The 27570-nt window shown below is 39.9% G+C and overlaps 1 protein-coding gene across 4 annotated transcripts in view; it reads left to right on the top strand.

Moving 5' to 3' along the window:
- The first annotated feature begins 3356 nt into the window (after positions 1–3356).
- Positions 3357–27570, top strand: part of gphna (gephyrin a) — a 31474-nt gene continuing 7260 nt past the window's right edge. Inside the window, exons 1-19 of one of the 4 annotated variants that reach the window (XM_069717432.1) lie at positions 3357–3505; positions 9640–9718; positions 9815–9872; positions 10405–10497; positions 10709–10803; positions 10941–11007; positions 12775–13068; positions 17125–17226; positions 19223–19360; positions 22092–22134; positions 22473–22610; positions 22915–23007; positions 23138–23193; positions 24036–24155; positions 24992–25050; positions 25167–25320; positions 25521–25642; positions 27052–27139; positions 27483–27556. In XM_069717432.1, the coding sequence (XP_069573533.1) occupies positions 3442–3505; positions 9640–9718; positions 9815–9872; positions 10405–10497; positions 10709–10803; positions 10941–11007; positions 12775–13068; positions 17125–17226; positions 19223–19360; positions 22092–22134; positions 22473–22610; positions 22915–23007; positions 23138–23193; positions 24036–24155; positions 24992–25050; positions 25167–25320; positions 25521–25642; positions 27052–27139; positions 27483–27556 (1937 nt within the window). In that variant the 5' untranslated portion in view covers positions 3357–3441. The remainder of the gene's footprint in view (positions 3506–9639; positions 9719–9814; positions 9873–10404; positions 10498–10708; positions 10804–10940; positions 11008–12774; positions 13069–17124; positions 17227–19222; positions 19361–22091; positions 22135–22472; positions 22611–22914; positions 23008–23137; positions 23194–24035; positions 24156–24991; positions 25051–25166; positions 25321–25520; positions 25643–27051; positions 27140–27482; positions 27557–27570) is intronic. The other 3 variants (XM_069717435.1, XM_069717433.1, XM_069717434.1) reach the window with 3 other exon arrangements.

The following is a 27570-nucleotide window of genomic DNA, read 5'->3' on the forward strand; positions in this document are numbered from 1 at the left end:
ACATTTTGTCCACTGCTGCCTCCTCGTGGACAGCTACCAAATTTGTGACTGAGCTCATGCTGGGGTTCATACTGTCTTCTTGAGAAGGAAGAACGAGTTTTATAAACATTGTCCTTCCGAGATGAGTTATGTCATAATTAATGGATAATTTTAAGCAAATTTGGGATTGGGAAGTCTGAATCAAGTTTTTTCCTGAGTCACAGCATATATGGATTGGCCGAGGGCACAGTGAACAACCTCCCCTCCTCCTGCTCACATGAAACACTAATAAGTGCCAGGGGAGCTTTTGTGGTGGTTTCTTGAACTCTTCTTCAAAAGTATTGTTACTTGAAGACCTTTTTCAAAACAGACGTTGGACTTTGTGATAGCAAGAAAAGCACAGGAGAAACTAATTTTGATAACAATGGCTCACTTCTTTGAAGTGTCCCAGTCAGCCATGACAGTGAGCCAACATGCACAACAGCTACAAGTCCACTAAGTGAAAAGCAGCCATACTTTATATACCATGTGCTTTTTCTGCCATGGCATGTCAAAATTTCTGTTGTGAAAACAGTTCTGTTGCGGATCATTAGATCTTTGCTTAGGTTTGAAACTGGGTGGATTTAGGCCAATATGATGTCATCAATCTCTGTTCAAAAGTGGAAATGACCGAAGTATGTTCTCCATTCATTTCATTAAGAAAGGGGTGCGAGGTATTTTTGCTTCTGCTGATGAGATGACCAAAAACTTAATGAGAGAACAAAAATCTCCTGATTGGACTTTGAATTGCAGTTGTTAATTATCATTCACAAATAGCGTTATTAACAGATTTAGGAAACTAATAAAAATCTATTGTAACTTAAGAAAGTAATTCAAAATTCCATAATCCCAAAAAATATAAAAATTGTTAGTTCGTTGGTTCGCTGTCTTAATATTTAACATACATGAATCTATTTAATGTTTTATTCATTAACATTACTTCAACAAAACAAAAAAATTACCAGAATCATTACCAGTGAAATTGCATAGTGAAGTTACCTGCTGCAGTTGAAAAATGGCATTTTTGGCCATTGAAATCTCTTCTCATTAAGATACAGGTCAAAATGGGTTTATGTTGATACACTGGTGGAGAAGGACTTTCCAGATAAAACAGCATCCATCACCTTCACATGATCCCCTGGCAGGACTTTTTTTGCGGTGGTAACATTGTTGAGTTCAAACCAGCAGGCTGACTTCACAGCCAATCACAATCTGAAGCCTGACTGAAACTCCTCCAGGTTGTTGTTTTCTTTAAGAAAGGAGTTTATTTGCACTGAAACTATATTTTCAAGTATCTTATACTAATAAATGAAAGGTTAGATATTTGGCCTATAACTGGTCAATGCATCGACATCGAGGTTGGGTTTCTTTAGTAAGGGTTTTACAACAGATGTTTTGAAGGCATCTGGGAAAACACCTACTTGAAGAGATGCGTTTAGAAATCTCAAGGACATGACTGAAAATGCTGTTGAATACCTGCTTAAAAAATACTGCTGGTATAGGGTCAATACAGGAAGTGGAGGTCTGTGTTTACATGAGCAGCAATACTGGCTCTGATTGAGGTGGCTTTGTCTCCGAAGAACAGTTCTAGTTCTTCACATTGTGATGCTGAGACCTGCAGGGTGGCGGGTCTAATGTTGAGTAGCTGCTCAATAGTGGAGAACAATATTCTTTCTCAAATCTTTTTATTGATTTTGCAAATATTTTGAACAGAAAAAACAGGACTTGCCCCCAGAAAGCTGGGATAGAGAATACATTACATTCAACCTTGTGTCGCTCGGAGGTGGCATAACTGTGACAAACTGCCACTGAATACAGACATTACAAATATAACAAACAAACAACTCTGAAAAGATGTTGTGTAAAAATTGATACAAACAAAAACAAAACCGGTCTCTTCGAAGGAGTCATTGGAGTCTCTGAGTGAGAATCTGATCTTTTCAAGTTTGATATGATTTAAGATGTCCTATCAGATCTCAAAAAACGTTTACATTTGGGCAGGACCAAAACATATGGGTATGGTTGGCAGGTGACTGTTTGCACCTATTGCAGCTGTCACTGTGTAGTGTGTACGAAACAAAGCCTTGCATTGCAACAGCCCGTGCCTCGCACAAATAGAAGAGGAGTGTGACAAATCGTGAATACGAACCCAGTGGTTATCAGATATTGGTTTACCAATTTCTTTTTCCCAGGGCTGTTTCAAATGAGACGTCGGGTCCGAGTTAAGGAAGTCAATGGAGCCATAGATAATTGAGACAGAGCGTTTTTGCATAGGGTCGGAGTCCCCAGCATTCTCTGTAATAATCTTAGAAAAGTAAGCCTTTCATACATATTGCTTCGTTATAAGAAGTCATGGCTTCTTTTTATATACTGCAGTGAATTGTGAGTCCAGTTTTCCTCCGCTTTCTTTCAGCTGCCTGACAAGTTCTCTTGTTCTCTTTCACACTTTTATTGTTTAACCACGGGAAGATCCGACCGGTCGACTTCTTTATGACCTTCACAGGAGCAACAGTATTTAAAACAGACAACAGAGTGCTGTTGAATTGTTCAACCATGTCATTTAAAGAGCACTCATGGCTCAATTGATCTCATCATCTCAGAGAATTTAGGTTCGGCCCTTTCATCAAGGAGTCTCTTTTTGTTGTGGTTACAATCACATCATGAAATATACAGTGAAGGTCAGACATAGGTAATTCACATCCTGAAACATTATCCACGTGTACCACTCTTGTTATCACTCAGTCCAGAGTGTTACCATGCTGGTGGGTGGCTTCTGTACACGTTGGGTCAGTTCAAAGCTGTCCAGTAAATTCACAAGCTCCATAGCTTTGTGGCCGTTCTTGTTATTAACATGAATATTCAAGCCTCCATTCAGAATATACCAATAATTTCTGGTGATACCTAGTGAGACCAACTCTGACAGTTCCTGCAGAAATTAACGCCAGTTACCCTGCTCAAGATGTACTTCGGTGGCCTATACGCTATGATGATTGTTGGTTTTGCTTCGAGCTCAAGAGCAAGATATTTACTGTAGTTTAAGTTTACTCGAAAATATTTAAATTGGGATCGAAGCAGGAACTGATGGACTGACCAGACAATGCTGGGGGTCAATGTAATTGTTTTTTTAATTTTTTTTTTTTTTACAGAGGTCACCTAACTGTTATCTATATAATACCAGTCTGTACCGGAGTCTCCAAATCTCCAAATCTCATTGGTTGAAGGGCATTTACACTAAAGGACACGAGTACACACACACACACACGCACGCGCGCGCGCGCTGACGCACGCCACGCCACGCCACGCACACACTAGAGTTGTCCTCCAGAGGTGCAGCAGCAGCAGCAGCAGCCCGCACCACCACCACCACCACCACAACACGATTTCTATGTATGTGCCGTCACAGTGCAGACAGAGGTTGTAAACATGGCGGCGGACGGGATGGTGCTCACCAACCACGACCATCAGACCCGAGTGGGGATCCTGACAGGTAGGAGGAGGAGGAGGAGGAGGAGGAAGGTTTTGACGAAATGCGACAACAACAACAACAACAACAAAAAAACCCCGCTTATTAACGGAGACCCTCCGTGTTTTGTTTTGTCATCGGTTGCTTGTGCACGTCGATGTCACGATACGAGCCGTCTTCGCTGCAGAGCCAGCTAACGTCAGCTAGCATGCTAACCGGTTCTGTCGGGCTCGTGTCTCCGGTTCTCCGGACAGGTCGGGACAGATGTGGTGTTTGTTGGAGGGGGGGGGTTTCCGGGACATATTAGGCGATTCGCATTTTTGAAACGCGTGTGTATTTTACGCGTAAAGACTCGCCTGTCACATTAAAGCGTCGGGACGTGACAGTAAATAGAGATTTATTTTATTTTTTTATTTTTTTTAATATTTTTTTTAGCGTCAAGCCCGACAGAAAGGGGACAACAACAAAAAAAAAACAGCTTTCAAAATGTGGGGCGAGATCTTCCTTGGTAAAACATGTGCAGCAATTCAGTTTAAAAAAAAAACAAAAAACAAAACACTGGCGCTTTTATTTTGAAATCAACTTCCTCCCCCTTCCTCCCCCCCACTCTCATTTCCCCGGTCTTGTTTTGCTGCAAGTTGCTACCTTGACGCATGGGAACATTACATTTTCTACCACATAACGTTACCGAGCAAACATGAGCTGCATTATTCATGTCCCCTTTGCAGATCCGGTATCTTATCTTTTTTTTTTTTTTTCCAATCCGCAGATACTATGGTTATTTTTTTTTTGACAGCATTTGGACGTAATGGCTGTCTTTTTTTTAATTTTTTTTTTATTTAATGCAAAAATCCATAGATCGTGGGGTTTCTATTAAAAATAAATAAATAATAATAATAATAAATTGCAGCACAAGGCACAGCGCCAAATGGGAGAATAATTGTCTGTTGTGCAGGTCGTGTTTTTAAGCAGCTCGTCCAATGAGCCTGGCTGACGTCCAGAGGAGAACTTCGACCAGTAATACAGGCTTGTGACAGCCACCGGTCACCAGTACCCCTGCTGTCTCCTTGCTTAAGGCAGCGGGAGACGTGAGGATAATGCTAAGAGGATGGGAGCCAGCAGTTTGGCTTGGAAAGTCCGTCGTGATTTGATGAGGTAGCATCTCGGCTCACAGCAGCTTTACCCTCAGGTCCATCCAGGTGACAAAAGCAAACAACCTCCTGTCACATGTCAGCACACGGTCCCCGACCCCCATCCATGTTACTGTGTGTGTGTGTGTGTGTGTGTGTGTGTGGGGGGGGGGGGGTTGTTTGACATGTCTGCTGTGGAAGTTAGATCAACTTCAGAGTATGGTTAGGATTTATAGTTTTGAGTTATTTTCTTAAATGATGTGGCCGGTGAACCGGTCCATCCGCTATCTCGACCCACTTTATCCTGAACAGGGTCACCAAGGCTGGATCCTGGATAGTCTATCACACACATAGAGACAGATGGAAACAAAGGCCATTCATGCTCTCATTCACACCCAAGGGCAATTTGTAGAATCACCAATTAACCTGACGTGCATGGATGGCCCCAGCCCGGATTCGAACCCCGAACCTTTCCGCTGTGAGGCGACAGTGCCGACCACCGCACCACAGCGCCGCCCGTTCTGCTGATCAAGATGCATAAACTCTTGCGTTAAATCAGATACTGAGCAACTGATGTCTGTTTGCCCCCGAGAATGGACTTAGGTAAAGCTGCCTACCAGATGTGCTAAATTTAACTGAAATAATTTAAGAAAAGCTTCAAATAGGTCATGGCCTCAACAAGAAGGGCCTTGGGCTTAACTGCCAAAAAAAAAAAAACAAGAGCAGGGGTGAGCAATTTGGCCCTGCAATAATATCACAATATTTCAGGGTATTTCTACGATAACAATATTTTTAATGATATAACAAAATACTGTAAAATATTTGATTATTTATTTTCAAGGAACATACATATGCGACAAAATAAGTGTCACAGTTTTATATGTAATCATAAATCTAACATATTACTGTGGCTTGTTGTACAGCGGATATTTTGAGAACAAATCGCTTTCACACTTTCTGAAGTCGCTACCCTTTTTTGGGTACTCCTCCCAACGTGGTGCCGCTCTCAGCCGTGCTTGTTGTTGCTGTGCTGAAGTTAAAACCTGATTGCGCTGACGAAAATCAGAGGAATTTACATTAGTGCGGGCAAATTTAACTGACAAATGTTTAACATTGACATTGTACAGATTGAGTAAGGATGTACTTTATATCACGTGTGGCGACTACCCGTGGATTAGGAGATGTAGAGTCGAAACTTGGGTAATGGAATAATGTTTTTTTTAATCCACGTAGTTGGTCTTTCAGGATTCTGTTTATACCTTCAGAACAGTGGTCAGATTTGGTAAACAAGTTTGTGGGGTTCAAAGATTGACGGATGGAGCTGGACTTAGGGGTGACAGCCACAGACAGAATGGGGAAGTACAAAATGAAAGACAACCATATTGCTGGTTGTGATCATTATGTGGAAGTTGTTGAAAATATTTAAAATAAATGTAGAATAGCTACATTCTGCAAAGGCCAGATTTGCAATTTCATATACTGTCAGTTGACATGTGTAAATGTGGATCGATGGTGAAGACATTTGGTGTTGTCTTTACTTCTGCCTGGAAATGGCAAAACCAAGTGACATTGTGCTTAGAGATATAAATGAAAATATGAACTATTTCCATGGTTTTTTGTTGTTGTTTTTTTTTACATTTCTATGAAAAATATCATGTCGATAATGTAAAGCAGCCACACCAGAGGTCCTCACTGAGCTTTTTGGTTTTAGCCATGACTTGCAATGGGGAGTAGTCATGGACTAGAAAACTACTGCTTGAGCTGTTCTCAATTTATAGTTGATGAGAATGCTGAGAATTTTGGACATTGCCATATTAGTAAAAAAGTGTATAATATGACATGGAAATAGTTAGGATTTATTATTATTATTATTTATTATCTCTGGCAAAATGTCTTCCAATGTTTTGTCACTTGTTTAAGTCATTTAGAGATTATGAAACCTACTGGTCAAATACAAATTCACTAGACATGAAAATTTGACATGGTATGAATAATTTTGGCATTAACTATATGTATGTATATATATAATGGACTATATCAGGCAATATATTTATTAGGCTCGCCAATAAATTGAACCAGCTGCTCAGTCACAAACATGTCTCTTGACAAATTCAAAAAATGACAAGAGGACATCATCCCTGTTTGAGTTTTTTCACAGACTTAATGTGACTGGACTTTTCCAGTTAGGGCCACCTGGTTCTTGAACTTTCTGCTTGAGGATATGAAAGTCAATTATTGACAATTTATAAGTCACTTGAACACACAAAACATTCCAATCTTAAGTTATGTTGAAGACCTTATAATCAAAGTTTGATATTAATCAGTGTTGAGTACTGCTGTAAGGTTTTACACCGCCTAGTTTACATTTAGTTATAAGACTTTAAGAGAGTGTGTTGCCAACTAATTGGAAGGTTGGTGGTTCCTCCTGTCCACATGCCTAAGTGTCCTTGGGAAAGACACTGAACCCTAAGTTGCTCCTGATGGCATACCATTGGTGTGTGAATGTACTCCTGATGGCGGGCATCTTGCGTGGCAGCTCAGTTTCATTAGTGTGTGAATGGGTGAATGGAAAACCATGTAAAAGCGCTTTGAGACTGATGAGGTGATAAAGCGCTATACAAGTGAAAACCATTTAACTATATTTGTTAGGAAAGTAATCAAATATAATACGTTGCATTACTTTGATGAAATAATCAATATAGATACCTTACCTTACATTTTCAACAGCGTAACTGCTGTGGATTTCGCTCGATCTAATTGGAAACTCGCCGATACTACGTCCCGCCCACCAATAGCCATAACCTGACTGCACCACAGGCCTGTCAATCAAACAGACATGCCCCCAAAAACATGGCTTTTTGAGGCTTATTTTCTAATCCGTGATGGGACTATTTTCACATGGACAGCAAAAAAAACGAATAAGAAGGAGTGACTTTAGCTAGCAAAACCGAGATAATTGGCGGATAAATTTGATTGCCTTAGAACTTTATGTCTCTTGGACATTCTTGAAGTTTTACTAACTGATTTGTCTTGTCTGGTTTCATAGAAAAATATAGCTGGGTGTCATCTGCATAGCAATGGATGTAAATACATTTTTCCACAAGTCATTATGGTGTTATATGCTAAAGTCACTTATTATTTTCTAGCGGTCCATCTGAAATAATGCAATCGTTAGTAAATATTAGGTCTCAAAAAGTGGTACTGTTGAGGGCGTGTCTATTTGATTGACATGCCTGTGGTGCAGTCAGGTTGTCGCTATAGGTGGAGTCCTCGAAGATCGAGTCTGATTCAGCATTCGCTCCTCCCAAGCTCGTTCAAATATGGTCAATCATGGCTCCAAAATAGCAAGATGGCAACAGCCAATATACCAAATTCGAGGCCAAATGGCGGTTTACAAAACAATGGGTAACGTCACGGTTGATTGCCACTTGGTCACAGCCCTAGCCTTGATGGTTCAGAGCTGTGGATGAGGGGGACCTACACAATATTTGGCAGGTGTTTTTTTTCATGTCATGGCTGATAGATGTATCTATGTTGGCCAATCATTTTCAGGAAATTGAACGAAAGAAATCTTGAAGTGCGTTTGAGGTCATTTGGAAGCTGTCCCCTTTGCATGGATATCGCTCTGAAAGCATTTACAGGTTCATTTTTCAACTGTAAAATACCACACTACACTATTTATCTTTCATGTTAACGTTGAAAACATTGTTTCAGTTGTTTTTTTCTGTCAAATATCAATATTGATATGACTTTTAAAAAGACCGTAGTGGTCGGCTGAATAATTAAAAGGAAGGACTCGTATTTTGAATTTGAATGAATTTAAGGGTGTGCATACAGTTTTGTGTGCAACATTTGCCTAATTTAGCTTTCTTTTATCATTCACCCCAGAGAGATTATATTTATCAGTTGGTAAAAAATGTAATCCCAGTTTTTGGAGAGAAAGAAAGCAAGCTCTCCTGGCTTCACTCTAATAAAGCAGTCGAATGTACCAAATCAAACCGTTAGGAATATTATATTTCAATAACCTCAACAGTTAGTCTGTTAAAAAACAGTAAAGCACATTATTGGAATTATTTTGGAACAGAGGTGCTGTGATGGGATCTGCAGCCAGATGTCATTAAATTTGATCTGCGTAGCCCTCTTGACACAGTAAATTTAAGGGAAGACTAGCATGTGATACTACAGGAGAGGTAGAGATTGTCTGTGATTCCACCTGAAAATGGAGGGAAATGATGCTCATTCAATTTTATTTATTTATATCATGAGAACAACTCGAACCAACTTTCACCCAGATACCGACGTTGATAGTGTGGGTAAATATTTGTGTCCTTGAACCCAATGTGGGGTTTTAAAAGAAGCTCTGTTTTTGTATTTATGCATCAGAGGATTGTAATGACAGGCCAGCAAAATATCTGAAGTTGCTTTAAAGGTCTTGCAATGTAATCCGTTGTAATACCCAGCATTTAACTCACGTTATTAGAGGGGATAATGTCAGTTGTAGTCTTATTTGTTTTTCTCTTGGAAAACAAATCGGCTGAAAAAAAGTTGCATGGACTTATTGAGATCAATCAAAGCTGGCTTTTTACACATTCCTATTAATATTGATCAAAACTAATTTGGGGAAATTTGCTTATTCACTTCTGAGAATTTGATAGTACCACACTCACATCTGTCCATTAAACTGAAGGCCTCTGGTAGTATCGCATTAAGTGACGGAAGGACTTTTCTTTTTTTTTTTACCATATTTTCTTAGTGACATTTAGTGTTGTGAGATGCCTAATTTCCCTTTGAAAATGGACTAAATTACATTTTCTTCGGCATGGGAAGACCTGTGAACTTTTCAGCACCTTTTACTCGGTGTACATAACGGAAATTCCTTTGAAGCAACTCAATAGTGTCAACTTGGGTTCCACTCTTCTTGTAGACATCAGGAATCTGTTTTATTTTGAATATGTAATGAGTAAAAGCACATCATTGGTTCCTGTCAGAGATTTTGTGTTTGCTAATCTTGACTTCTGTCCTCTTCAGTAAGTGACAGCTGTTTCCGAAACTTGGCTGAGGACAGGAGTGGAGTCAACCTGAAGGATCTGGTCCATGATCCCTCACTGTGAGTCTGCACACGAAGTTAATGGTGTGCACACAAACGCACTGACACATACACATCCTAACATTACACTAACTGTTATTCTGTCTATCCCTGCAGACTAGGAGGAGTCATATCAGCCTACAAAATTGTTCCGGATGAGATCGATGAAATTAAGGTACGTGTCTTTGCTTTAACAAAATCATTCACAGTGTTTGAGGCACCTAACGGCATGCTACAAAAACAATCTGTCACAGAACAAAGAGAAACAGTTTATACCGAGATACAAACTGTGTTGCCTCAACACTGAATGAAAACAGGCACATTTTTCCCTGCATACTTTGCTTTCCTGGCTCGCAAGTCTTACTAGCAGTTGGCAGGAGCCATCTGTCCATCATCCAACACTTAGTCAGTCATCATTTCTCAATTTAATGCTCTTCTAGCCGCTGAATGCAATGAGAACATGGCCCTGTGTTCAGCCCTGTGTGGTGAAATTGTCTCTTGAGTACCTGAGCAGCACCTTTAGAACTGGATTGTCTTGCTCAAGGACACTTGAGCAGAGCAGATGTTTGTCATCACTGGAGTTTGAAGTGTTTGAAGAACAGTGTCTTTATTCATTGCAGCTGCCCTGTTGGCCCCATAGTATTGGAGGTGGAGAGAATACATTGTCGTAGTTGCTAACTTTGTGTGTGTGTTTGTTATGTGCACAGGATACTCTTTTGGACTGGTGTGATGAACATGAGCTGAACCTCATTCTCACTACCGGAGGAACTGGCTTTGCACCGCGAGATGTTACACCGGAGGTACACACAGACTGACTGCAAAACTTCAATAAAATGGATAATGGAAACATAAAGTTGTTACTGTGATTTAAAAACAAGACAGTCAGAAGCTAAACGAGTAAGCTTTGTTTGAAACAAATTGTCTGTGGAGTATATTTGCAATCAAAAATTCTTGGGGATAAAACAAGTGCTTGAAATGTCCTAATTACCAGTTCCTGTGATTGTGTTCTAGGCCACCAGAGAGGTGATAGAGCGAGAGGCCCCGGGTATGGCTCTGGCCATGCTGATGGGATCCCTCAATGTTACACCGCTAGGCATGCTGTCCAGGTGAAAGCTTAATCTCACTCAGTTAAGCATTATGTCTACATCCGGAGCTGCAGTGCTGATCTGTTGTATTTTTAACCAGATTCCCGCGTGTGATATCCTCTTCTTGCTCTAATATACTTCTTCTGCATTGTTTACAGGCCAGTTTGTGGCATTCGTGGCAAAACTCTGATCATCAACCTTCCAGGGAGCAAGAAGGGCTCCCAGGTACTTTTCTTTGACTTTAGTGAACTGTGCTGACTCTGTAACACTGCATTCTGCTAAAATGGTATACACACCTTTAGGCAATCTGCCTATAACCTATTAGTTATGACACTCAATAGCGCTTTATCTGACACAGTGATAGCGTAACGTGAGCATCTGACGGTTTACATAGTGTAAGAAAATATCTGGAGCTGTCGTCATTTTTTGGTGGATTTGCCACTGCAAGAGACACATTTCACAGGTTAAACATTGTCATTTGATCGGTTGTCAGTATAAACATTATGCACCAGAATTAACTCGAGAGAGCATTCTTTTGGGTGTTTCTTTCAGAGGATTGACTGTGTCCATTGTCATCAGCCTTTTTTCAAAACAGAAGCATACAGATGTTTTTTTTTTTTTAATGAACTGCTCTAAACAGTGAACAGTGGTGTTCACTACCTACCCCGGCACGAAACTGCAAGAAGACACACTTGCCGACTGGCTGGTGAAAATAGTCGCGCAAAAAGAGTCAGACATTTCTTTTCTGGAGCTCGTAGAGACCAAAACAGCGCTTAAAGAAGAGTGAAGATTGGAGTTAACCTTTGTCAGGTGGACACAAACATGATTCAAAATGCACGCTAATGTGCCTCCCGGTCCTTTAATGATAGTATTGTGCTGTGTTTCCCACAGGTTGAGAATTTACTTGTGGGTGGTATAGCGTGTGACTGATGTTCATGCAGAGACTCTGCATAATGGGGGAGAGTGGAACCCAGGTTATTTTCTGTACCTACAATTTACGCCTCACACGGAGACTACTGGTAGACATTAGCTAAGCGGCTTTGCACAGAGGGGCCTCTCATCGGCACTCAATTACTGCAGTACACGCAATTCATGCGTGGCCATAACAGTTTGAAAAGCTCTAAATAATGCGTCGTAATGTAAGATTTACCAAAGTTGAGACCCAGCGTTTCCTCGACCGTTGTCACTCTTGTGCCCTTGACAGAAACACAATTCTTGGTTAAAACCTAGTACATGGTTGGACCAGGTGTGAAACACAAATAGGGTCTTAGACTTGAAATGTAATTTGCTGCATTTGTTACCAGTGGTGTAACATTGATCCCTCACTCACTCAGTTGAAGGATCAAACATTGGCGTTTGTATTTACCTTATGTATGCACACGTGTTTATTTTCAGCTCAGTGTTAGAGTTTCTACTGCATTTTTGTTGTCATTGATGGTTGTGCTATTTTCTCTCCTCTGCTCTCTGTGTTTCATGAAGGGCGGGGCTCAGCCCCCACTGCACACACATGGAGTGAAGCAGAGGAGAGAGACTGGTGAAGTAGAGGGGTGGTGGTCCACTAGTTTACTGCCCAAGTAAAGTCTATATGTGGGAAACACTGATTTGCCAGTGTTGTGTTTTCAGCTTGTTCTACAGCTTGTCAACGGATCAATTAATGAGGCTTTAAGTATCCACTGTGTCTATTGTTAACTATGTTTAATGCCAATAAATTAGAAAAATATGGAACTGTTATATTCCGGCTTTAACCACAGATCAGGAAGTGAAAAAGTCTCATCAAACCCAAGACATGGCATCATGATGTGAAAATATTTCTCTCTGTCAATGTGAAAAGCACAGAATTCATCTTCTCATTCATTGACGCAGTGATGAAGGTGGGACAGTATCATTTGTGTTCAACTATTAACAGCTGAAGTTATGTCTGGTTACTGATTCTTTATTTATTTATTTATTTTTTTTAAATGCTCCTAAATGAAATGTTGTTGTTATCTCCAGGAGTGTTTCCAGTTCATTCTGCCCGCTCTGCCCCATGCCATCGACCTGCTGCGTGAGGCCACGGTCAGTGTTAAAACCACACACGCCACCCTGGAGCAGCTGCCCTCCCCGTCCCCTCTGCTGGGCAACATGCACACTAACACACACTCGAACACACACACCATGGAGCGTGGCACCCAGTGCGAGGAAGAGGAGGATGAGGAAGATGACAGGAGGAGACTTCAACATGCGCACAATCACCACCATCACCAGCATGGCTCCTCTCACATCACTGCAGCCGCCATTGCTGCCAAGGTAACCAGTCGAACAAGACACACCGAGACCAGTGTTGCTGCTGCTGGAAACTTGACAGATGAAACTTTAATGATCACTGTGGGGAAAATGGGTCATTGCAGCAGCAAGCTACTGTACTATTGACAAATGCTGCTCAAATGATATAGGCTGCTGCAAGACTAAAAAAACAAATACATATACTAGTTGTAACTAAAATACACGGCTTTGCATTTCAGGAAGTGTAGCTGTCCTCAAATTTCTTGCAAAAGTCTTGCGATGGGACGTAAATTCTAAGGAAAGGGGAGGGAAAGTGATCCTGGTTCAATCACTGCATGTTACTGTTAGCCCTCACATTTACACCTGGTAATACACAATCTGTATTTGGGATACAAACTAAGTATGCTGTATGCAGAACACATACAGATGGAACGTGATTGGATCAGCCCGACTACATCAGGTGGTTTGGCTTTCACTGTCGTCGCATCTCAGCTTGGTGTTGACACCACTGACGGAAACTTTTTAATGTATATCCCCAATCAGTGTTGATGGTAAATGTTGTCAATTGAAGCAAGAAATTCCTCGATATATTTTGTGTGTTCCACCTGCAAAAATCTTTTTTTTTTTTTTCCGGCGTCAGCACCCTCATTTGACGCGTACAGTGACGTAGTTGATGCCTGCGAGAGCTATAGGCTGACTAAGCTGTCCGGGTAGCCGGGTGGGGGGCGTCTAAATGTCACTTTAATACAAAACCTTGTTCTTTTTGCTTGTATTGTGATTAGCTCCATTTTCCAACAGTGAAAATGTGATACAGTAGAGAAGGTGTTTTGGGGCGAGGATACATTTGTGTTTAGGCTGACCGATATTTAGCCGTATTTATTTCGTTCACAGTTGTGTTTCAGAGGAAAAAGAAAATGCGGCGGAAAGAGGTTGAGCTGAGGCTGGATTATCGGTGCAAGAGGATAGGGTCAGCAGGGACCATCCAGAAACTGAGCTGCCGTGAGCGAACGGCAACTTGGGGAGGCCTTTTCTTAAATTGCCTTCCGATGCCAAGTGAAACTGAATCATTCTGTGGCGTGCAGTTTTTTTTTTTTTCTTTTAAACAATGCCTCCATGTTGTGATAGCATAGCTGTAGTGTTATGTCTTCGGTCTGTCCGTCGTGTTCTAGGGAACGTGATATCTGGTCTTCGTGAATGGGATATCTCAAAAATACCTTGAGGGAATTTTTTCAAACATGGCTAAACACAATCACGATAAACTGCAAAGATGTTGACGTTCGAAGATTAACCTCCCAGTGACTCGTACTTGTAAATGTGATATTTCAGAAACGCCTGGAAGGGATTTTTTTTTTGTTGAAATTTGTCTCCAATGTTCACTGTGCCTTAACAACGAACTCGTGAGATTTTGGTAGTTAATTTCCTAAAATTTTGCATTCACTTTGACTCGAGGATGGACTGATAAGATTTTGGTGATCAAAAGTCAAAGGTCAAGGTCACAAGCTCACATCCGTTTCTCACTGTGAAATTATGAAGGAAATGCCTTCAGGGTATCTCTTCAAATGTGGCACAATTATTCCCTCAGACTCAAGGATAAACTGATTCATTTTTTTTGGTGTCAAATGTTCACTTGACTTCAACAATGATTAGATTTTATGTGGTCGCAGGTCGAGGTCAGTGTGACCTCACATGTATTGTATTAAGTACCTTATTCACATGTGGCACCAAGATTCACTTTGAAGTTGTGTGAGAAGCACCCATTTATATTTGTTTAAAATATATTTAAAGTGGAAATCTTCTTTGCAGCAACATGTATCTAACCTTTTGACAGATATGCATGTAAACTATAACTTGAGTAGTTAGCGGAGGCATACAACCACGAGGCGGTAATTCTAGTTTCTGTGGGAGGATTTTTTTTTTTTGGGATGCTGTTGGCGAACCCAACCAAGAGAGTTGGGCGTGTTTACTATGCATGCTTGGACGGAGGTGTGCGGGAGACCTTTAGGATATCGACCATAAACTGGAAAAGACAATCAAAGTCAGCAGCCCTGAGAGGTCAGTCGATCGTTGAGTTTTTTTCAACTGTGTTTTGGCCAAAAGGACGAGCGCGTGTGGTGATAAACCCAAACGTTCAACGAGGTTTTTTTATTTATTTCTATTGTTCGCATTTACAAGAGCTGCTAACGTTACAGTACAGTAGCTAGTAGCTGATGAGTAACCACCTTCTTCACCATTTTTGCTTGTCCTACTCTCTGCAACGCAACATTGGTCTGCATGGGTCATTTTTGGTAGCTGTAAAACTCGGCTTTCTCGATCACTCTGGCACACACTGAGGAATGTACTGTTTAAGTTGACCACGTTAACAATCAACAGTGGGCGGGTATCAGCATAGAAAGCGGAACATTTTCCTTTAAGAACGCATTGATTGGTCACTATAATCCACCTCTTCCTACTATCTCAAGCTGTCTGTCAGGAAGCCATACATGATGCCTGTCTTGGTAAATGGAAATAGGTAAATCCCACACTGCAGCAAACCTGGGAGGCTATGTTAGTGGGCATGTTGCTTTAACCACCACAGAGATGATGACATATTATCCATAAAGTCCAATTTGAGTAACACCGGAGAATTGTAGAAATATACTATTTACATTGTAAATGCTGACCTTTGCTTTGCGTTGAAATTGAATCACGATGCTTGTTTTTTTTTTTTTTTTTTTGCTTGATACTCTCCGATGGCTTTTGCATGTAAATCATTCATTGTTTTGAAATGCATGTGTTGCCAGTATTTTTTCCACGTGGTGCTGTTGTCTGTCGGAACACGATTTGACTATTGTTGTAAAAGTTGGCGAGACTAAAGAAAAATGAGCTTACAGATGCCTTAAATTTCCATCAGCCATTTGACCACTACGTTCCACGTGGAGGCTGCTTCTTAAGGTGACATGCTAATTGTTCTGTCGGCTCTGCCTTCCAAAATTTGCATATATCTTTTAATGTGGGAAGAACTAAAGTTATGATAATGCTTTTTAATACCTGGTGTGACGATAAAGGCCTGTGATGAAACATCATTATCAAGAAAACGCATCTATACAGGTCCATGATCACACCTGGGGCCATATGCCTAAAACTACATGTAGATTCGCAACTAAAACTTACGGGAAAAAATGCATACATATTATTTTTGCTAGTTTTGTAAAGCCAATCTCACAGTTTGCCATAAATATATATATATGGACACACTCTTAAATCTGTTTGCAACCAAGACATGAACCAAAGAAGTGCAGTTTAACTGCATCAGTGTTGCTCTTCATCAATAAAAAAAAAAAAAAAAGATCACTGATTAATTTATAGCACTCATATCAAAACAGACCTTACAAATCAGGTTACTTCACAGTTGAGGAAAAATGTAAAGACTGCAAACAGGGAAGTAATGGCAGGAATGTAATTAAAAAGAATAATAAAGTTCATCACTCATGAACAGCTATTTAAGATTAACATTATAGGAGATCTTTTGAGGAAAATGTAGACTGCCTTGTCGATCTCAAAAATGATGACGCAGTCATGGAAATTGGAAAAACAAGCTTTACCTTTAAGATTACATCCCACAATATTTAATTCCCTCCTTATCATTTCACTTGCACCTGAAAAGTGTGTTGTTGTTTTTTTTTAACTATGCAAGAGGGGCAAATACTTTCAATCCACATTATTCTTTTATATTATAAATACGAGTTTATGTGTGGAAAATGGCATGTCCCACTATTTCCCACACAGAATATTGGTATTTAGTTTATGAATCTGGCCACTGGTGTAACGTGGGTCTTAATCTTGCAAGGTGTATTAAAACACGTTTGAATGTAGATTATGTCAATCATCACTTGTTTGAGTAATTACTATCCATATACAGTGTCTGCTGAAGCAGCTGCTATTTAGAATTTAAACCTTTTGTAACTTCATACCATTACATCTCATTCACCTGTTTGTCAACATTCATCTGTCTTTGTCTTTGTCTTTGTCTGTGTGCGTGTGTGTGTGTGTGTGTGTGCGCGTGCCTGTGCATGGCTGCATGCATGTATTTGTGTCCATCAGACGAGCCATGCTGTGGTCATGGCTAAGGGGGGTCCCTACCTGCCTGGCAACACACCCGCCCCTCCTACTCATTTCACCTGCTCCTGTACTCATGACCAGCAGGTGAGACACTCACACGTACACCTGTCCTCTTCCTGTCATTGGCCAGTTCATCATATCTGTTAGTCACAAACTGCAGGTGCCTGTTATTTGTTATATATATAGACATATATATATATCTATATATATATATCTATATATATATGTTTCTTTTTAAGAAAGATACCGTAGGTTTGGAGATAACTATCCAACAAGCCATGGTGCAAGTGGGTTGCAATCAATTGAGTGTTGATCATGGTTTTGACTTTAAATTCCTTTAAAGTCAAAACCAAAACCAAAACCACACCTTTTAAGAGTGCACTGTCGTCCAATAAAAACAGCCCAATGACCTTGATAAGAAAGGGACGGGATCTTTTTAGCTGGCTACTATCATTTTTACCTGGAGTAGTGGAACAGTTATGGGGGCCCGAACTGCAAAATCAGCTGTAGGTTGAAAGCAGCACTTTGTAGGTGTAAGGGGGGAAAAAAAGCTTTGTCTAAATAATGCAAGAAAACTTGTATAAATTGTCGTGTTCACCTTAGTAATTCAGCTGAGTTATTCAAGAATATAGAAATGAAAATCCTCTATATGTCCCTTGTGCTTTTTTTTTTTTTTTTTTTTACTTAAATATGCTGTGCTCCTTAGCACACATGGTTGATTTCATTTGTTTTTCCTCTTGACCACTGACTGACCCCGATGCTGTTCCTTTACAAAAAATCAGCTATAACCTGTTTACACATAATTTTCTTCAGAACAGAGACTTTGCATGGTATTGCCAATTGATTACAACCCATGGCAACATTATATTAATGATGACAATTTTCCAAAAGATTTTATTTCTTTTTACAATGATTTTCTACTTTCCAGGCAGCCACTGGTTTCAGTTAATTCAACTTGGGACCAGTGTTACCTGGACTCCTCATGTGATTCTAATAACTGCAGAGTTTTATTTGTTTGTGCTTAATCCTGCTCAAATGTTCCACTGTTATGTATGCACTGTGTCTGTAATTCCAGTTCATATGACCTACTATTTCTGTTCCAGTTGCAGAGGTTTGAATCCCTTTTTTTTTTTTTTTCTTTCTTTCGCATTCGAATAATAAGCTACAGTGAAATCCATTAATGAGAACTTTGATTGTATTTTGGGTGCCATTGAAAGAAAGAGTGAGATCAAATCGTATTGAGAGATAATCCTTTGTTCGGGGATTTGCTCAGTAAATTTGAGGCAAAAGCAGACTTCGTTTACCCCATGTGAATGTGCCACACACTGATGTGGGGGGTGAGTTACTAAATCATACGAAGTTCCTATAGTCTCTAGTCTTTGTTCTTATATTAAGCAAAGCCGACACTTGAAAGACCTACAAATCTTTACTATGTCTTTATGTTCCTCAAATTAATATCAATATTTAATTGATGATAACTTTTACTCAAATAATTGCTGTCCCCATGTATTTACTGCAGCATATTTGATTAATGATGGCAAACAGTATGCACATTATGAGCTGTGTACATGTTGGCACAACTGATGTGACACTGTATTGATGAAAACATTTAGCTCATTTAGCTCACTGCCACAAATGCCGTTTTAAACCCAAGTCTTTTGAAAGCCTACATGAAATCAAAGGCGGTCGTCAGATTCCTCACAGCAAAATCCTGAAGTGTCAGGACTCGTGATCTTGCAGTAAAACACGGATGGTTTTGTGTTCTATTAACTTATGGAGAAAGTTCATCGTGAAAGTAATGCGAGACCGTGTACAAAATGAGAAATATACCAATCCCCTATCTGTTTTAGCATTGTTTTGGACAAGAGTTTGTTGCTTTACTCGACGACAGGTTCAAATTAAGTAGTTTTTCAAAAATACAAGTGTCATGTAGACAGCTTTAGCTAACAGCAAAACAACTGAGGAAAATTATTTGACGAGCATTAAGTGTGTGTGTGTGTGTGTGTGTGTGTGTGTGTGTGTGTGTGTGTGTGTGTGTGTGTGTGTGTGTGTGTGTGTGTGTGTGTGTGTGTGTGTGTAGATCCCGGACTCGATCATTTCTCGAGGCGTTCAGGTGCTCCCTCGAGATTCAGCCTCTTTAAGCTCCACCCCTTCCGAGTCACCGCGGGCAACACAGGCAACTTCCCGCCTTTCCACCGCCTCATGCCCGACACCCAAGGTACACACACACACACACACACACACACACACACACACACACACACACACACACACACACACACACACACACACACACACACACACACACACACACACACACACAGAAATGAGCACAAAACCAGAACCGCTGAAAATTTAAAATCACTTTCAACCATAAAAACAGATACAATAATGTGTCACCCTGCATGAAATTTACAGTTTGCTGTATCTGCTTTGCAAGATTCATAGAGCATGTCAAGTAAATGGATCTAATGGAGATACCTTCACTGCCTGTAGTAGTGGAAAACAGTCACAACAATTCTCCATTGCAAAACAAAAAAAAACAATCATGGACAGTTCCTGCATGATTAGATTTTCTGCTTATTTCCTTAATTCCCTGACCTTTTTCTTTCACTGTTATTTTCATTATATGTTTTTGTTTGTCACCTATTAGAACAAACTCATAAAGACGACGGTTGCAAATTGGATTTCCTAACTCAAAAATCAATCTTTTATTCAGATTATAGAGAGATTTGTTTGGCTCCGATGTAACAATAGAGTTCACCTATTACTGTAACTATAACAACTATTACTGATGGGTTTATTACTGTATAAATATCAAATCTAACTCACAATCCTGTCTCAATTTGGCTCTGAAATGTATATCAATGCCGTGTAATAGTTCGTAGATGTTGGCATCCTGATTCAACCTCGCAAAACGTGATCAGCCAGCGGTCACGGTTATGGATTACTCTTACTTAGCAAATTAAAGTCTTGGGACTTGTGTGTTGTTTTGAATTGAATGGGAGTGAATGGGACTGTGAGGTTTGGCAAAACTGATATATAAATATCTTCAGTTGTGGTACATTCACAAAAGAATTGTCCCAATTAAAATATGTCAAGGAATTAACAAAAGAAAAACGTAAAAACTCAAATTATGCTGGAATTGTCTTAAAGGTCAGGTTTAAATCTAAATAGATTCATTATTTACTTTATTTGGAAAGAGAACCAGGCCTTTGTTTAAAAAAAAGAAAAAAGGCTTATCCAATGGACAGATATGGTTCTAATTTACTTAATTTTACAAGAATACTTTTTATATTCAAAAGCCACTCGTGTTTTCTGACCTCCTGTTTTGCTATTGATGCCTTTTGTGGTTAATACAAACTCAACATTTTCTCAATGGCTACCTGGTGTTTTGATCAGTACATCAGTCATGTCTTTCTCACCACTATGTTAGTTTTAGTTTCTCATCTGTAACACAAATTATATTTTTATTTACAAGCCAGTTTCTAAAAAAAAAGTTGCGACGCTGTGTAAAATGTAAATAATTTTAAAAAAAAACCATATTTTATTGAAAATAGACCAAAGACAGAATTTTTCAATTTCAACATTTGATATTTCATTTTTCGGTCTATTTGCAGTTGAATATGGGTTTACATGATTTGCAAATCATTGCGTTCTGTTTATAGACTTTACATTGCGTCATGACTTTTTTGGAAACAGGGTTGTACAATTTATTTTCCCTTTATTTCTTTTCATTTGGGATTAAGGTACTTTCATTGAACTTGACTTGACACCTTGAAGCGCATTCCAGCAGCTCAAAGGGTATAATGCCTCCCATTAATTTTTTTATTGACTTTTAATTTGAAGCAAGGAACAGGGAGAAAGTTAAAACCCCCTTTTGCGTACAGATGGACAGAAGCAGCATTCAAAGGAAAAGGAAAAGCAGTATCACGCTGAAGGAAATCATCTTATGAAGACTGTTGGTCAAAACTTTACAACTGTAAATTGTTGCGAGGTCCTCAATTGAACCTGTGGACAAATTTTCCCTTTCTTTTGTAGGATTTTAATCTAAAATGTGCAGTAGTTCATTGTAATTGACAGTGATCTAACAGTAATTATAAAGGCAAAAAGTAGAGGAGATTGGAATTAATTAGTGAACGAAAACTGTATTTCTGTTGCAAAGAGAAGCTCAGAGCAGCAGAGTGTTGAGTATGACGTAACTCTGTTGCTGTACTGATTGCATTGGCATTGTAGAAATGTACTAACATAGTAAATACAGCTTGTATATACTACGTTAGTTATAACAGTACAGATAATTCCACTCCTCAATGTTTTATATTTGTACTTTATTGTCGACTGACCTTTATTTGTCTGTGCTAGACATGGCCATGATGTGAATTCTGGCTTTTAAAAAAAAAAAAAAAAAATTACGGTATTGGTGATTATTCAGTGGTAAGTTTGAAGTCTTTTTTACATTGAAATCAAGACAAAGAGACAGCTTTTAAAACATGTGATTAGAATTGAAAAATTTAAATAATGAAGAAGAAGCCCTGATGAACTACAAGTGAGCAAATGTAATATATATGTAAAATGTCATCAGAGGCTTTACAAACTGTTATAATCAGACACTTTCATCGTAGCACAAAGGCACAGCACATGCTGGCTTATGACATGTAATTAAGTAAGATTAAGTCGAGCCCAATACATTCTCACAAAAATCCTGTGTTGTTCTGCCCAATCAGGGAATCAGACAAGAGCTGCTGGTGTGCTAGTTTTGAACATCACATCTAGAATTCATGTTATTTGTGTTTTGTGTCCTATGTATACAGCAACATATTAATAGATAAATACAGACAAAGGCCTCTGCCAGACTGTCCTGTTATGTAGAAGAGGTATTTAAATCATCTCTTACATAAATTTGCATCAAACAATGACCAAATATAGAATATCTATCTGTCTCTCTGCAGGTCCAGTCACGATGTGGCAGTAATGAGAACATTCTGAGAGCCAGTAAGTTGTGTGTGTGTGTGTGTGTGTGTGTGTGTGTGTGTGTGTGTGTGTGTGTGTGTGTGTGTGTGTGTGTGTGTGTGTGTGTGTGTGTGTGTGTGTGTGCGCGCGCGCGCCTCATTAACAATACTGCTTTTTGCAAAAGAAGCTTTAAACAACGTGGAACATTTTGAAACATGATATTTCTGTAGGAGGCATATTCACAATTTACTCACACCCATTCGTGTGTGTGTGTGTGTGTGTGTGTGTGTGTGTGTGTGTGTGTGTGTGTGTGTGTGTGTGTGTGTGTGTGTGTGTGTGTGTGTGTGTGTGTGTGTGTGTGTGTGTGTGTGTGTGTGTAGGTCACAGTGCGGTTGACATCAGTAAAGTGGCACGTCGTCATCGGATGTCCCCGTTCCCATTGACATCAATGGACAAAGCCTTCATCACTGTTCTGGAGATGACACCTATTCTGGGAATTGAAGTCATCAACTACAGAGGTGAGTCTCCAGAGGTGTGTGTGTGTGTGTGTGTGTGTGTGTGTGTGTGTGTGTGTGTGTGTGTGTGTGTGTGTGTGTGTGTGTGTGTGTGTGTGTGTGTGTGTGTGTGTGTGTGTGTGTGTGTGCGGTATGTGCATCTGTCTTCTGTATCACAATAATCCAAATAGATCCCTGGTGTGAATCGGTTTGGTGTCAAGACTATACAAACACTGTCGTCACTATTGTATGATCATTGGATATCCAATGACGTGCTGATGCAGTGAAGTTAGCATTAAATTGAAATGGTTTGGTCTGTTCTCTGCAGATGGTTTGGGACGAGTGCTCGCTCAGGACATCTATGCCAAAGACAACCTTCCTCCGTTCCCTGCCTCAGTTAAAGATGGCTACGCTGTACGAGGTGAGACCACCTTATGCTGCCTCAAATTTTGCGCCAAGTAGACATCACATCCAAGAGACAGCTGTAAAACAAGATCCATGTTCTAATTTTCATAATTAACGTGATTACCATTATTATCATTGTCCTGTAGCTGCTGATGGCCCGGGAGATCGCTTCATCATGGGCGAATCACAGGCTGGACAACAGGTCAGCTCTAATACATTTTTCCTGCAGAGAGCGAATCTTGATTGGCACCCACTTACCTTTTTCCATTAGTCTAGCAACACATTACTTAACAACATAACTATTGGGAACTCTACTGTACTATCGTTACCATTCTTTTTTTTATATATATATATATAGCACCAAAACACCCCACAAGTCATCTCAGGGCACTTATTGAAGTCCTTACAACATTATTACATAGATCAATATGGTCCCTTTTGTTATTGTAGCCCTACTGTTAATAGTTCTAATGCTGCTACTAGAAATACTAGGGGCTTAGTTTTAAAGACACCCGCCCCAGCAATTGCCAAGAGGGGAACTTTAATAGTGGAAGCACCGTGACCAACAAAGAGTGGGAGTTCTTGGAGGCTTGGACTGCACATGCATGGGCAAGCTCACCTGCTATGTTAACTCATGTACGTGAACACAGAAAAGCTGGGTGAGGTGGACTATAGATCAGAGCGTGTGGTACCTGATAAAAAAAATACACTCACGTCATTGGTCTTATTGCCAATCACAGTGTTCTCATCTCTAGTGCTAACTTTACCACCACAGCTACTAATGTGACTACTGCTGCTTGTTATCACATGTTTTTAATCAGTGTCAGTAACGGCACTGTTTATTAGTACCTTAGTTTTGCTAAGAATTCTGCAGTAAATATATATATAAAGTTAACATGCATTACTATGCCTTTGTGTGTGTGTGTGCGTGTGTGTGTGTGTGCGTGTGTGTGTGTGTGTGTGTGTGTGTGTGTGTGTGTGTGTGTGTGTGTGTGTGTGTGTGTGTGTGTGTGTGTGTGTGTGTGTGTGCGCGCACACGTGCAGCCAACCCATACAGTGATGCCAGGTCAGGTGATGAGGGTGACAACCGGGGCTCCAATTCCCTGTGGAGCTGACGCTGTGGTCCAAATTGAAGATACAGAGCTGCTGAGGGAGTCTGAGGATGTAAGAACTCCATTTCCAAAATAGTTGGGTCGCCGTGTCGTATGTAAATATAAATAGAATGCAATGATTTGCAAATCACGTAAACCCATATCTAATTGAAAATTGATCAAAGACAACATATCAAATGATGAAACGGAAATGTCATTGACGTATGAAAAACCTGCTCATTTTGAATTTGATGGCAGCCACACGTTTCAAAGAAGTTGGAACAGGGGCACGTTTACCCTCCTGTTGCATGACCTCTTCTTTTAACATGGTAGAGTTTTAACCTGTATTTGTGGATGCAGTGAGGAAGTGTGTTTACAGACAGTGGTGTTTGGAAATGTTTCTGAGCCCCTGCAGTGATTTCCGTGACAGAATCGTGGCTGTTTTTACTGAAGTGCATTCTGAGGGCCTAAAGATCACGGACCATCTAAATATTGCTTTTTAGCCTTTTCCTGTTGCGTGCAGTGAGTTCTCCAGATTCTCTGAATCTTTTTGTATTATGTACCATAGATGATGAAATCCCCAAATTCTTTGCAATTTTACATTGAGGAATATAATTCTTAAATTGTTGCAAGAATATTTCTCAGTTTCAACATTTTATATTTTGTGTTTAGTCTATTTCAAATTAAATATGGGTTTACATGATTTGCAAATCAGCACACTCTTGTTTTTATGTCCATTGTACACAGCGTCCCAGCTTTTTTGGAAAAAGAGTTGTACCTTAAACACAGTCTAGTTTAAAAATGTTTTGCTTACTAATGTATACAATAGTGGCATTACTTCACCACTGTGTTTGGACAGTGATATTATGTTCGGCAGATATGGTGATGTTGATAGTCTGTCTGTTTCAGGGCACAGAGGAGCTGGAGGTGAGGATTATGGTCCAGGCCCGGCCTGGACAGGACATAAGGTAAATTAAAAACAGTGTCTTAAAAGTACTTAGTGGAAGTCAATTTGATTTGTGTCAGTTGAGTGAGAATAACTAGCTGGTAATTGTGAGTGTAACATATTTATGTGTCTGCTCAGGCCAATAGGTCATGACATCAGGCGAGGGGAGTGTGTGTTGGCGAAAGGAACACATATGGGTCCATCAGAGATTGGTCTGCTGGCTACAGTGGGAGTGACTGAGGTCAGCGTGCACAAATTCCCTGTAGTGGCCGTCATGTCTACTGGAAATGAGGTACATACACAAATACACACATATTTTTATTTTGATATTTTCTCTTAAAGTTTGGGGTTGCTACTACTGAATTAAATTGCATTAATCTCTGTGTGTGTGTGTGTGTGTGTGTGTGTGTGTGTGTGTGTGTGTGTGTGTGTGTGTGTGTGTGTGTGTGTGTGTGTGTGTGTGTGTGTGTGTGTGTGTGTGTGTGTGTGTAGCTGTTGAATCCAGAGGATGATCTCCACCCAGGAAAGATCAGAGACTCAAACCGCTCCACTCTTCTGGCCACCATCCAGGAACATGGATACCCCACTATCAACCTTGGCATTGTTGGAGACAAGTAAAACATATTTTAGCTTCATAGAAAAACTGCTCTGTCCCAGGTTCTTTCATAAATTCAAGAAATATGTTACGTTATATCGGTTTGAAATTAGTAAAAAAAATAGCTGGCAAATGTATTTACCTTTTCTGGACAGTAATGGGTTATTCAGTCTTCATCTTTGGGTATTTGATGAAACTTAGCACACACCTACAAAGTCAGAATATCTCTGCCTCTGTCACCGACATTTTTTAAATTTTTCTATTTACATCTGTCTCCTGTTAGTCACACAGCTTCATCTAAGTGCAAATTAAAAAGAAATTAAAAAAAATGTGCCTGAGTCCTTCACCTCTCGGAATTCCCTTTGTAAAATCTAAATCAAAACAGAATGCATTGATTTCCACAATTATGTAAACCCATATTTAATTCAAAATAGACCAAAGACAACATATCATATGTTGAAACTGAGAAATGTTGTTATTTAATAAAAAAAAATCTGCTAATTTTGAATTGATGCCAGCAACATGTTTAAAAAAACATAGGGACAAGGGCCAACAAAAGACTGGAGAAGTAGTGTAAAGCGAAAAGAAACACCTGGTGGAACATCTCACAACTAATTAGGTTAACTGGCAACAGGTCTGTAACGTGATTGGGTATAAAAAGAGCATCCCGGAGAGTCTTTCAGCAACATTTTGGAGCAACATAGGCCTCCATCCAGACAACGTGATTTTCACGGAAGGCCTTGCTTATTTCAGCAAAACAATGCCAAACTGCATTCTGCACGTATTACAACACCATGTTAAACGTGTTAGAAGAGACCGGGTGCTAAACTGGCCTGCCTGCAGTCCAGACTTGTCACCCATTTAAAACATTTGCCGCATTATGAAACAAAAAAAATACAACAAAGGGAACCCCGAAAGGTTGAGCAGTTCAAATACTATATCAGGCAAGAATGGGACAGCATTTCACTTTCAAAACTCCAGCAGCTGGCATCCTCAGCTCCCAAATGTTTAGAGTTGTTAAAAGAAGAGGTGAGGCAAAACAGTGGTAAACATGCCCCTGTCCCAAGTTTTTTTTTAAACGTGTTGTTGGTATCAAATTTAAAGTGAGCATACACTTTCCAAAAAACAAAACGATTTCTCAGGTTCAACATTTGATATGTTGTTGCTGTATTTTCAGACCACCTTTTCTGACAAACACCCGCTTCTTTCATCCTTCACATCATTAGTTTTGGACACAGGTTTTCCAATAATAATGTTGAATCCAACAAAAACCCCACAACATTACGATGACATCGACCGGGTTATTTTCACAGACTTGACAAAGCTCTTCCACAGCAACAGAAGACATTATACAACTGTTTTCATATGGGAAGCGGCACTCCCCTTTGGTCCTAAACTGAGTTTAATGTGTCAAGCTTGTGTTTGCAGCCCAGATGACCTGCTGTCAGCTCTCCATGAGGGAATCAGTCGTGCTGATGTCATCATCACCTCAGGGGGTGTGTCCATGGGAGAGAAGGTAACTATGTCCTTTTAGTATTCTAACAAAAAGAATTGGCAGATATGTTAAGGTGATGTTTTGGGCCCTCATTTATAACATATTACACAGGATTCATGCTAAAAACCAAATGAGCACTTAGAATCGAGGATGAACTGAACTGTTAAAGATTCCTTCAAAGTATTTTCCACATATGAGTTTGGACAAATATGGATGTAAACCACAACTTGATTGGTTAGCGGAGGCCTTCGTCAGCAAGGCGGTATTTTTTTTTTTAGTTCTGCTATAAAAACAAACAAAAGCATTTGACGCTAATTCAGTTTTACAGTATTATTGATCTCTGTGTGCCTGTGTTTGTCATCAGGACTACCTGAAACAAGTACTGGATATTGACCTGCATGCCCAGATCCACTTTGGACGAGTCTTTATGAAGCCAGGGTGAGTGGGAGGTG

Source organism: Brachyistius frenatus, unplaced genomic scaffold (genome assembly GCF_029030835.1).
Source record: "Brachyistius frenatus isolate BFR_SWC_R1_liver_20210118 unplaced genomic scaffold, ASM2903083v1 Contig_175, whole genome shotgun sequence".
Classification (NCBI taxonomy): Eukaryota; Metazoa; Chordata; class Actinopteri; family Embiotocidae; genus Brachyistius; species Brachyistius frenatus.